Source organism: Culex pipiens, unplaced genomic scaffold (assembly GCF_016801865.2).
Source record: "Culex pipiens pallens isolate TS unplaced genomic scaffold, TS_CPP_V2 Cpp_Un0249, whole genome shotgun sequence".
Classification (NCBI taxonomy): Eukaryota; Metazoa; Arthropoda; class Insecta; order Diptera; family Culicidae; genus Culex; species Culex pipiens.
This window is the reverse complement of record NW_026293066.1, coordinates 1-12800: the sequence shown is the minus strand read 5'-3', so window position 1 is coordinate 12800 and position 12800 is coordinate 1. Positions and strand designations below refer to the sequence as shown.

The 12800-nt window shown below is 37.4% G+C and overlaps 1 protein-coding gene and 1 long non-coding RNA gene across 2 annotated transcripts; one reads left to right on the top strand and one right to left on the bottom strand.

Moving 5' to 3' along the window:
* Positions 1–6: 6 nt before the first annotated feature.
* Positions 7–3724, top strand: LOC120432107 (uncharacterized). The gene is made up of 3 exons (XM_039597240.2): positions 7–1158; positions 1227–1709; positions 1768–3724. The coding sequence occupies exons 1-3, from the start codon at positions 780–782 to the stop codon at positions 2190–2192; spliced, it is 1287 nt and encodes a 428-aa protein (XP_039453174.1). The 5' UTR covers positions 7–779; the 3' UTR covers positions 2193–3724.
* A 149-nt stretch (positions 3725–3873) lies between these two features.
* Positions 3874–9360, bottom strand: LOC128093808 (uncharacterized). Its single transcript, XR_008212761.1, has 2 exons — positions 8820–9360; positions 3874–6005 (listed from the first exon to the last, which is right to left on the bottom strand). It is a non-coding gene; the product is annotated as an uncharacterized LOC128093808 (long non-coding RNA).
* Between the last annotated feature and the right edge of the window lie 3440 nt (positions 9361–12800).

The following is a 12800-nucleotide window of genomic DNA, read 5'->3' as shown; positions in this document are numbered from 1 at the left end:
GCTGTTGTTTTCTGGAATTGCTCAAAGCGGAAATCGAGATTACGCACGATGACGAAATCGACCGCATTCGCGCCGGCAGCACGTTCAAACCGGACGATCTTTTCTCGGTGTCACCTTCCACCAAGATTGGAGACGCACTGCTCGCGATTGACAACTGTACGAAAATTAAGTGCACTTTAAAACCTCTGATTGCTGAAAAGACAGCCCCTGCGAATGCTTTTAACATATTGATGACACAAGCGTCGAATTTGGTTCTTCCGAGCATGCGGCAAGAGAACAACAGCCGAGCAGTTCTACATAACAGAGTCGTCGAGTACCTGGCCAAAAAACAAGTCGGATTCCGAGTGTTTGAAAGGGCTGAAATGGATCTCTACATGAATGTGATTGTAGCAACACTCTGGTACATAGATGGACAATGGGATAAATTCTCGGCCGCGCCCAAGGTCAAGCCGCTTCCCCCAAGTCTTCATCTCGTTCCAGTGGGAAAATCCTGCTACCGCGTACTCCACCACGGTGACCACCGCAAAAAAAGCGCTACCACAAATGAAGTGTGGAGAACTCATCAATTACCACGAGCAGTTGTGCGAACTGGCTTCGAAGCGCTTCATAAAAGCTGTTTCATTCGCTGATGTTTTCAAAGATGTTTGCCAACTACGAGACGGAATTGCCAGCTACATCAAGCATCTGACTGCACTGCAGCACTTGATTACAAGTGCGAAAGCAATTCTACTCAGACGGTATGTGTCCGAGACGGGAGATCATTGAAGCTTATTCCGCCGATGAGTGGAACTCCTGACACCATAACAAGACTGCGGTACAAACAACTCGTCGATGCATTGGAAAGGATTGATTTGTACAGTGATGTAAACATTATATTTTTCGCACCTGTTGAAAGGCGAGCCAAGTACAAATATGTTGTTGGATTGGCGTTGAACTTTCCGGTCCATATTTACCGAACATTTAAACCAAACGCAACCTTCGTATGGAAAACAGAACTAGTGCCGAACGAAAGTTCGGTAGCTATCGTTCTTGCGCGCATAGAACATTATCTGTCGGAAAGAGTAAGACGAGATAAGGCCGCTCGACTGAGCGAAATCTTTGAGGATCGCACGAACTGGAACTCCGATAACATAACGGATTTTGCTAGTGCAGCAGCTGGTAAACAAAACAATCAATCAAAACAATGTGATCATAGACATAGATTTTAATATTTGTTTTGGTTTCAGATGACGAGGCCGAGGCGTGCCAGGAGTCGCAAAAAGGATACAAAATGCTGTTAAGTGAAGGTTTCAGCATTTCCGATGCACTGGACATTGAAAAGGATGCAAGCAAATCGTCGAAAGGGAAATTTGATCACTTCTGGTCAGCGGCTAATCACATTCTGACAAGCAACGACTACGGAGTAGCCGAAGAAAGACGCCAAGAGAAGACATCGTGGATCTCACCTTTGTGTGTTTCGTTGAGCGACCTGTACCGGAAATGTGAAATGGAAATGGATATTTTATTTCCTGGTTCAAATGAAAATTTTGCTCCATCGTACGAATACTTCCGGCTGCAGTTCACGCCGAGAAATAGTGGTTCCGAGGTGTCCAAGCGATACTACGGGCGGTTTGACATAAAATTTGGCCTACAGAAGCGCACATTGCATAAGCAGCACGTTGATCAGCACTATGGGGCGAAACAGCTTCAGTTTTTGAAGATTATGGCCGGTATGTACACTAATGTAGTGTGATTTTCTTTATTTTTCATTTTGTTTGTATATTTCAGGAAAATTGAGCGATCACTCGTTGGTCTTCTTTCTAGACGACAAAAGCTCCATTCCAGTAGGCCTTCATGGAGCTCCCGTCAGCGCAACCCGACGACAACGAAAAGTCTTAATGGCCGGTCTAGATGAGCGCGGATTAGACGCAATGGACCATGATAACCCTCCGCAGCATCTGATTACATCTGTCTCGATTAAGCTCGTTCCACCCACTGATCTGAGTGGCGACTGGTACTCTGGGCAGCCAACCGTAATTTTCAAGGACGCAATCTTTCAAAATTCAAACGCTTTCCGCCATGCTGCCGAGTTGATAAAAAATTTGACGTTGGCCGACTCGTCTCGTCCATTGATGTTCATTGGAACGGATGGCGGCCCGGATCATAATGTTACGTCAATCCTGGTTATGCTGAGCTATGTTGCGCTTTTCTAGAGCAAGATCTTGACTTTTTGTGTGCCGTACGAACCCCACCGAACTTATCTGTTCTGAATCCAGCAGAGCGTTTCATGTCAACCGCTAACATGGCGTTGATCGGAGTTTCTTTGGCACGTAATGATTTAGGACGAAACGAGAAGCGAGTTCGCTCGTTGATGAGTAAACAACAGTGGCGGAGTGCTCAGGAGCGGCACCCTGAGATTGATTACAAGAAACTTGCGCTGGACGGCACGGCGGATGCCAGAAATTTGCTGCAAAGTCGTTTCCGATCCCTGCAGTATAAAGGATCGGCCGTACTTGTTGGAGAGGCTGCTGATACGGATGAAATTAACGAGTTGAAAAAGGTGAGTATTTTATGAACCCGGCCGTCTAAGTGCGCGCACGCGATTTTTCTTTGCTCCTCAGACCCGATTTTGTTCGCGTATTTTTGTGTGATTATCGGCATTTTTAGTCAAATTCCGTAAAAGAATTATTTGGCTAATATATAGTGCTTGGAGGAAAATATAAATTTCGAGGAAATACCCACAAAAAAGTGCTTTTTTACAATTTTCTTTCCCCCTGTGAGAAATCAACAATCATGGCGTCTCTGCTGGCGCTGCGCCCTCCGGCTGGCAGTCAACGAAAAATGTTTAGTGCAGTGGTGTTGGTGACATGTGCTTTTTATCCAAAGAAAAAAAAAACAAGGAAGAATAAGAAGAAGGAAACAATCAACAATCAGAATAAGCAGTCGGACTAAGCTTGGAAATTTTAAAAATCTGTCCGAAATTCATAGAAAAATTTCATTTTGGTTTAATTTTTGGCCTGAAATAACCCGTTAGACTTTATCTCTTGGATCGACGCGTATTTGTCTATTTTAGTATGTGTGTTTGCTGGAGCGGTCTTGGTGTTCGTAGTGTCACTGGAGCCGTTTGAGAATGGGAGCGCAGGTGGCCAGCGGCCAGCGGCTCAATTGCGCCTGCTAAAAGCAACGGACTGGTCCCGGAAAGGCGCCGTCACTGCTCTGTACACAGGCTGGTTTTGTGTTAGTTCTGTAGTGAAGTGTACTACAACCACTACAACCAAATCAGATTTTGGCCTGGTGACAGCAGATGGATTCTGCTGCTGGATGACAGTTGAAGATTGAAGAGCAGTTTTTGAAAAGGGACAAATGGGTGCATGCAGACTTTTTGCAAAACTCGCAGATTTTTTGTTTGTTTTGGAGCTTGGGTTTGTGCGTGGTGGATAGTGGAAGGAGGAGAGGGGTTGTGAACATACACGGAGCTGTGAGGCCAACGACAAGCGGATTTGTGCGGTGCTGCAATCGTCGGGCGGTGTGGTCGGGTTGCACCCGATTTCAATGCTGCGGCGGCGGATGTAGAACGGCGAGCAGTCTCCAGTCTTCAAGACCCCGGTGAGCTCGTTCCTTGATGACATTTCAAGCATGTGTGTGTGTGTGTGTGTGTGTGTGTGTGTGTGTGTGTGTGTGTGTGTGTGTGTGTGTGTGTGTGTGTGTGTGTGTAGAAGAAAGAATCATGAGTGGGAGAGTAAAGACCATTTGCGAGTGAGAACTGTTTGAGCATGTGAGTGCCACTCACTGAGTGGTGTGCTTTGACAGCCACTTATCCGGAATTATAGATAATCTGGAAATTCTACCCAATTTAGGGTACTTTGTTGTTTTTATTTTATTTTATGCAGTACAGGCTGTTTTCATTATATTGATGCCTTTCAAAAATAATTTCAAGTCTAATTTAAAAAATCTTACTCGCTATAATGTTGAAGTCTAAAAATGTAAATTAGTTTATGTGTGTATGAGAGTGTGAATGAGTTTATTTGTTCTTTTTTCAGCCCAATAAATATTGAAAACCGCGTAAAATCTACAGAATCGGTCGATAAATCCAAATCATATCTCATTGAAAATAATCGTTATAGGGTCATTATTAAATAATTAAGTATACGCGTTCTTGATCATTTTGCTGTCGTTTCGTTAGTTTGTCAACTGTACCAGTAGATTGATACAATCCAAATAATGTGTTAAATTTTCGCGGTGAAAAACTCATTTCTATAGAATCGTTTATCGAAAGACACGCTGACATTTAGGATAGACCATTAGCGCACGTTTTTGAATTTTGTTGATTCGATTGTGAGTAGCGGGACTTCGCGGTTACTCTGCAACGTGTTTTCGGAGCCTTTATTTGATATTTTATTTTTCATAAGTCCTTCTTTTATCATCGTTGATTGGAAGGCACGCCGCCGGTTTAGTTCGTTAAAGTTATTGTTTTAATTTCATTACAATCGGTTACGTGGTGTCCTGTTTTCTTTACGTTTATATCCGTTGATCGTAATAATTTATTCCAACTGGCAGTTAAAGCGTAAAGCGTCTTTTATTTACTATTTTTTGAAATTTGCCCGCGTTATCTAAATTGTACAAACAGAACAAAAAACTGATAAGTCCAGCCCATAGCACTACTGCTCGGTTGGCACGCGTTCGATTAAAAAACTTTTTAAATAATCAATTATTTATCTTTCCGCAGCCGGTTGCCTAAGATTTAAAATTTTCAACCGATAAACAAAATGCTCATGGTCACATCACTGCCACTCGTGAATCCTGACCTCATACCCATCTACTAACCCCCTCAAAACTCATGTGATACTTTGTCGGAGAAGCAGTCGATTGGGCGGTCTCTATCACTCAAGTATCGGACTAACATTCCCATCCACTTCCCCGTGACTCTACCACTGGTCGTGGCCGGCGCCGGTATTGATCAGCATGATAGGGGCCTTTGAGAAGTTGCGAAGCGAGGAAAGATAGCACCCACTCATCTTCCACGGCTCGTGGATGTAACTTCTGGAGGTCCTGGTCAATAACGGAGTAGCAACTGCGGGTGGGCACCTATGCTTATGCTTATGCTTATGCTAAAGCGAAGTTTTTGTGTGTTTGATGGTCTGCGATTAGGGTGACTGAAAACACTCTAGAATTTTTCTGCGATGCTAGTTTTAAATTGGTTGTTGCCCCTTATTTTGTAAATCGATGATTCATCTTGAAAGCAATATCAATGGCATTCACTGCAGATTAAAATACAGAATTGTAAACCATGAATTTAAAATTTAATTCATATTATAGGTGCTGGCCGGAGATCGACTTCAACAAAAAGCTGTTGAAAACCGAAGTTTATCAAATTGCAAGCTTCGCACGTTTTGTCGAAAAGCACGTCAAGTGCACAACCTATTCCTTCCAGGTGAAAAAGTGCATTGACGCAGAATGTGAGTTCCACTCCGCAATCCGACTGCCGAGAGAAGTTTTTGAAGAGATCAAGTGGTTGCCAACACGGAGCCTCTCGGGGATAAGTTTTTATCTTTCGAGGAAGTCTACGGGCAAGAACCGTCTGATCATCACGTTCCGAGCAAGACTTTGCCGACAAGAACCGACGAAAGCAACTCAAAAGCGCCTTTCCAACTGGCTTACACACGGGCAAGGAAAATTGTACGATGCACAGAATGTAACTTTCCGCGACTGCTTTACGCTCAGTATAGTATCGGGAAGGACAAGGCGCTAATGTCCCGTATCGAACGTTATTTGGAAGACAAATTGTATGTGTGTGGAGCCGAACTCGAGCCTTTCCCAGAAATTTTTCAAAAAGGGAAACTTGCTTTGATCCGATATCATTGCATTACTATCAGGCTGGTCCTGCGTTGCCAGGTTACGTTGCGCAGTGTGCCAAATGTTTGGCAAAAGTCCCCTCTGCGAAAACAAAGATTTTGTTAGGGTATATGACCCTATTTTGGACCTAGTACCTATTTTGGACCTATTTTTATTAATCGAGGTAGTTCAGGCTTTTAAAGTACGAATTCACTGAATCCAACAAACAGAAAGTGTAAGCAGGATCGTTTTGTAGCTTACCTCTTCCAAAAATGTTAACATTTTTGATTATTTCCGCTTTTTCAGCCACTTTTTCCAATGCCATTCGTATTTCCTACCATTTTCCTAGCACATCGATTAGGTCCAAATATTCCGGCCTCGTTGCTTATCGGATTTGGCTCGCGACACCTTGATGATTTTTTCGGTTTTGCACTGACACTAAGCAATTTCGTCCGGTTTCCGAGCAATGTACTGTTGTCTATTTAATTCTTTTATGTTTTTCGTCACTAAACCATTGAAATAACTATTCTATTATCGAAAAAAACTCAATTCAAAATATTTTTTTCAAATCAGCCGCGTTGGATCAGTTTTTGGAGCTACTTTGCCGTCGGTTCAAGGCTATCACCAACACATGTATAACAAGGTGTTGCCAGTTTTGTTTATCAATTTATTTCGATATTTCATTGACATTAATTGAAATTTTTTAATTTAATATTTTAAATTGCATTCCTTTACTGTAATTATTTTAAAGAAATCTAAGCTTTAAAAAGCAAATGATTAACAGAAACAATGAAAATATGTTTTTTAAACGATAAAAATGCAAATTGATGATAGAGATTTAGATGATTGTTAGGACCGATTGCGAAGTATCCCAAAATTCAAACTGATGCTGATTTATTTTTGTCTTAACATCATTATCACCAATTTAGCTGCAAATATTTTTAAATTTTGCTTCAAAAAATGCAAACTGGCTACCCTGTTGGAATTGAAGGGGAAACGATTGAAAAACCTAAAGGGTCTAGTTCATTAAATCGTCAGCTGTCACCGTGACAGGAGCTGTCAACATTGCTTACGAGTGGTTTTTGAAAAAGTCGTATGAATTAAATTTAAAAAATCTTGAGTTCGTTTTAAAAAGATCCTAAGCGCTAGTTGTAAACAAATCAATTTTTCGATCAGTTCTCGATCAATTTGCGAATTATAAATAAAAAATGATTTGAATTGTCATCTGCACGTCTTTAAAATGTTTTTTACTGGAAAAAACAAACAAAATTTGGTTTGATTCAGAGAAAAAAAAATCAAATAAGTGTCGGAGATCGTGATGGCTTTTACGACGTATTGCAAACTAATCAGAGAAATATACATAAGGAAAATATATTTTTTGTAAGTTTTGACTCATTTTTGCATATCTATCAATATATAATTTTTAAAAATACAGGTATAACGTATTTTTTCACAATTGGGTACTAAAGCCCTACACGATTAAAAACCATTTCTGATCACTTTTTTTCATTTTTGTGCAAAAAAAAAAATATTGACAGGACAACATTTTTTCAATGGATTAACTATGGTCCCCTTGGAACGAGCTGTCAAGTAGGACCTTTTCTGTCAAGAAGGACCGCGAGGGCAATTTTTCAAAATTGATTTAAAAATCCATTTTAAACTCTTTGTGGTCGTACAAAGGGTCATTGTACTCAGAAAAATGACCTTTAACGTTGTGAACAATAATATCAGCAATCTAAACTTAATTTAAGGACCCAATTGGCAGCGTTGGCTTATAATAAATAACACTTTTAGATTTTACCGTGTCAATCATGTTAGAAACACAATTGAACCAGCTAGAAAGTAAAAATCTTCGAAAACAAATTAGCATAAGAAATTAATACGATGTTAACTTTATCAATTTTATGATTTGAGACATATCTGATTATCGTAAATCTGGGTGACTTTGATAAGTTTGAGATTTTTCCGCAAAATTAAAAGTACAAATTAAATACGTACGGAATGGTATGGAATCATACTGACCGTGGTAGAGATGTGCTCAAAGTACCTCATGAAGAACTTTTCAAGAAAAATTTTGAAAAGTTTGAAAAGATAGTTAACTATAATTAAGAAAATGTTGATATATAGCATTAATTTAATCTTCTCAAAGTGTCATGATTTTCTCAATGAACATGATTTTGAATCGTAAAACGGAATGCATTTTCAGATTCTTCGGACAATCTTCTACTAGGAAAAGGTAAAATAAGTTTGTAAATAATAAATATTATTAAATATTATTTGTTTTTGAAATATAATTCAAAAAAATCTCCTAATTGAAAGGCATTTTCATTAAAACAAAATTAATATAAAATGTAAAAACTTATGATTCGTTCTTTGAATTCAGTTAAACATGTAATATAAATCTGTAATTTAATAAACAAAACTAGTTTCAACGAATTTCAGGCAAAGTTCTGAATTTTTAACAATTTTACCTAAAATTTATATGTATTATGTTAAAAAGCTAATAAACATATTGACATAAATGATTTTCTTAAAAATTATATCAGCAACCTAAGTGATGGTGTGTTCGAAGTAAAAATAATGTTTGAACACCTCAAATCTGCTTTTAACAAGACAAACTATGACTATCAAAGGCACCCTGGTATTCAAACAAAGATTTTTTCAAATATTACATTGTTTTTAAAAGTGCAACATGTAGTTAAACATTTTGTCAAGCAACTGTAAAGTTTAACATGACAGATGAGAAAGTTTCACACCAAGTAACAAGCTATAATCTCCCTTTAAAATTTCTTGATTGTTTAATCATATTTGAACTTAAGCTCTGCGTAAAATTTAGAACCTTTTTGCATTGTAACTTGTTATGTATCTCTGTCATTAATTTAATTTTAAGTTAAGGTGTATTTATTGCGACTAATAACGGGTTGCGATTAATAACGGGTTGTCTTTTATGTTCTAATGCTTGAACAATTAGGTCGTAAGAATACGCAAATTGTAAATAGGACAGAGACCTGCTAAAGATGCGTGAGTTTCCATTCAATATAATTAAAACACGTTTTCAAATTCAAATCCATTGTTTTATCATAATTATTTAATTTCTGAAATAAATATTTTCCAAATTATAATCGTGGATAGGCCCTTTGGTTTATCAGACCGAGTTTTTTGTAAGTGTGCGTGTTGCCGCCGCACGCCGCAATTCGAGTTGTCCAAATTTCAACCAATCAGAGTGTGGGTCCAAAATAGGTTCAGCGATGTCTCCAAAATACATTCAATAAGTCCAAAAAGCATCCAAAAAATGTTTTACTTGAAATGCTTATTACAATGAAATGGTTAAATTAATTTCAATTTTCAATAGTACACTTTATTAAGCATAAATTAAGGCACAAAACAATCCTGAAACGAGCCAAATTAGTTAGACCGTTCCTGAGAACCATGCGAAATGTGTTGACGCTTTGCATAGTAGGTCCAAAATAGGGCCATATACCCTATGTGCACAGTGTTTGGAGAAAACTCCAAAGCTAGTCAACGTAACAGAAAAACGCCCGAAAAAGTAATCCGTTGTTGATGTTGTTATTTCGATGATTTCTGATCGTATTCAATAAAAATTAAAAAAAAACTACTTTTTTTTGCCCCCCCCCCCCTGACTTTTGTGGCGACGAGGTGACATAAACTTTGGAACATATTTGCAACGGCCTTACTAGTGAAATAGCAAGAAAATGTCCAAATAAAAGTCCTAAAAATAGTAGGGTCGAGAGAAAAGCTGCATTTGGCATGCTATTTACACATTATCACAAAAGTGTTCCGAATTTGTGGGTGTTCCGAATATGTGGGATGACTGTAATATGAAGCATGTTTGGTAGAGATCGTCTGAAGTGAAAACTAGTATAGCAGAGTGTTCATAGAGGTTTTTATGTTAAATGCTCTCGTCTGGATGGTTGAAAGAAATTTCAGATATGATTTTTTTTTATTTTGTTTTATTAAATAAAATAATAAATTTAAATTAAATAACAAAACCCATTTTTTCTTTATTTTTCAGGCAAGGAAATCAGTAAAGGGTTTTCAGCTCTAAATGCTCTCTATGGAAATTTAACGTTTTATTACCTGTATTCTAAACTTTTTTTTTATTTTTCAAGCAAAGGAAACCAGTGAAGAGTTTTTAGCTCTAAATGCTCTCTATGGAAAATTGCCATTTTATTACCTGTATTCTAACTTTTTTTTTTTAATTTTCAAGCAAAGGAAATCATTGAAGAATTTAAGCTCTGAATGCTCTCTATGGAAATTGGGCATTTTATTACTAGTATTCAAATTTTTTTTTCAATCAAAGGAAATCAGTTAAGAGTTTTTAGCTCTATATGCTCTCTATGAAAATTTACTATTTATTACCTGTATTCTAAACATTTTTTTAATTTTCAAACAAAGGAAATCAGAGAAGATTTTAAGCTCCAAATGCTCTCAATGGAATTTTGCAATTTTCTAATTTCCTTGCTCGAAAATAATTTAAAAGAAATGTATTTTAAAATTAAATCTCGATTGCATTTTTTTAAAGGCAATAAAATGGCAAAATTCCATGGAGAGCATTTAGAGCTTAAACATTTCACTGATTTCCTTCGCTTGAAAATTAAAAAAATATTTAGAATACAGGTAATAAAGTGACAAATTGCCATAGAGAGCATTTAGAGCTAAACACTCTTCACTGATTTCCTTGCCTGAAATATAAAAGAAAAAAAAAATGGTTTTTGTTATTTAATTTCAATTTCTTATTTTATTAAAAAAAAAGGTAACAAAATTTAAAAAAAATCATTGAGGGCATTTAGAGCTTGAAACTTTCTACTGGTTATCTCGCTTGATAAATAAGAAGAAAAAAAAAGTTTTTTTTCTGTTGAATTAAATAAATGAAATGGCTAAGTTTTCCGAAAAAAGGTGCAGGTGGTTATGTTACACATGACCAGTATGACAAAGAACTAAGCAGATAAGCTTTTAAAATTAAGCCATTTCGTTGAATTATGCGTTAGATAAAATCAAAACATTGTTGGATTTAGGAATATCTCTTTATGCTCCGTATAAAAAAAACCATGATATCTGTATGGTTCGATGTTTTTCTCCTAATCGGAACAATCGTGAGGTAGCGGCCTCTCCAGATTGTGGCCATCTTTTTCGAAATGGCCAGTATTGATAACCATGAGTTGTGATACCCATATTGCCAAAACTTGTTGGTTCAGTAAATGTCTCCCCGGGAAAACTTTCCTTTAGGGCACCGGCCACTCCAGGTTGTGGCCACCTTTTTTCGAAATTACTATTTTCATTACCAATATCAAAAACCATGAATATTGATACCCATATTGCCCAAAATCGTATGGTTCGGTTAATGTCCTCTCGGGATAACCTCCCTGAGGGCACCGGCCACTCCAAGTTGTGGCCAATACTGTCAAAATGGCCATTTTAATTGCCAGTATTGAAAACCATGAAATTTAATACCCATATTGCCCAAAACCGTATGGTTCGGTAAATGTCCACCTGGGACAACCTCCCTGAGGGCAACGGCCACTCCAGGCTGTGGCAAATACTGTCAACAGGGCTGAGCTGTACGATTTTGAACTAGTTAGTCGCTGTTGGCGGGTTCAGAGCGCCAATGTTCCTGGCGAGGGCGCCTATATTTGTACAAGGGGCGCCAAGTGATGAGCGGGGGGGGGGGGGGGGGTGAAATATGTTATTCGTTTTTGGATTACACAAAAAATACTTCTACCGCACAAAACCTGAAAAAAAATACGAAAAATTTCAGATAGCTTACCAACATTTCCCAAAAATATATTTAAATTTGATGGATCGTTTTAAAATTGAAACTGAAATAATGCTCTAATAATAAGAAATAATCAAAACAAGTCACTCAGCACTGTTACTCTTTCAAAGGAATCGACCCTTTTAAAAGAGTATACTCAAGGTTGAATTTTTGAAAAATCTTTGTTGGTGAAATACGTACCCCTAACAAATATAGCTGCTACAAACACAGGTTTTGTTCTTGGAATATGAGATTTTCAGCAAACGTATTTAGAATGTCTCCTACACAAACCTTTAACAGAATTAAGTTTCACTGAAAAGCCTGAGATATTGCAAATCCCATAAAAAAAAACATTTTGACCCGATTTCACCCCTACTAAAGGTAAGTTTTTTGATTGGCAAAAACTAGCCACTCCAGCCGCAATAAATAATCATCGCAGCGAACAAAAAAGAATATTTCAAAGACAGGCCAGACCCAGTTATACCATAACACCGGTCATTGTATGCTAGCGATGCATAAAACGAACAGCGACCCAAGCAACGTAGCAGAGCAGTTCTCTAGGATTTCGGTCATTCGATTTTTTTTTGTATTTTTTAATCCGACTGAAACTTTTTTGGTGCCTTCGGTATGCCCAAAGAAGCCATTTTGCATCATTAGTTTGTCCATATAATTTTTCCTACAAATTTGGCAGCTGTCCATACAAAAATGATGTATGAAAATTCAAAAATCTGTATCTTTTGAAGGAATTTTTTGATCGATTTGGTGTCTTGGGCAAAGTTGTAGGTATGTATACAGACTACACTGGAAAAAAATAATACACGGTAAAAAAAAATTGGTGATTTTTTTATTTAACTTTTTATCACTAAAACTTGATTTACAAAAAAACACTATTTTTATTTTTTTTTATTTTTTTATATGTTTTAGAGGACATAAAATGCCAACTTTTCAGAAATTTTCAGGTTGTGCAAAAAATCATTGACCGAGTTATGATTTTTTTAATCAATACTGATTTTTTCAAAAAATCGTAATTTTGGTCGTAAAAATTTTTCAACTTCATTTTTCGATGTAAAATCAAATTTGCAATCAAAAAGTACTTTAGTGAAATTTTGATAAAGTGCACCGTTTTCAAGTTATAGCCATAATTAAGTGACTTTTTTAAAAATAGTCACTGTTTGGTTTCTGTTAACCCCTCGGACCATGTGGACCGAGAGTTCGA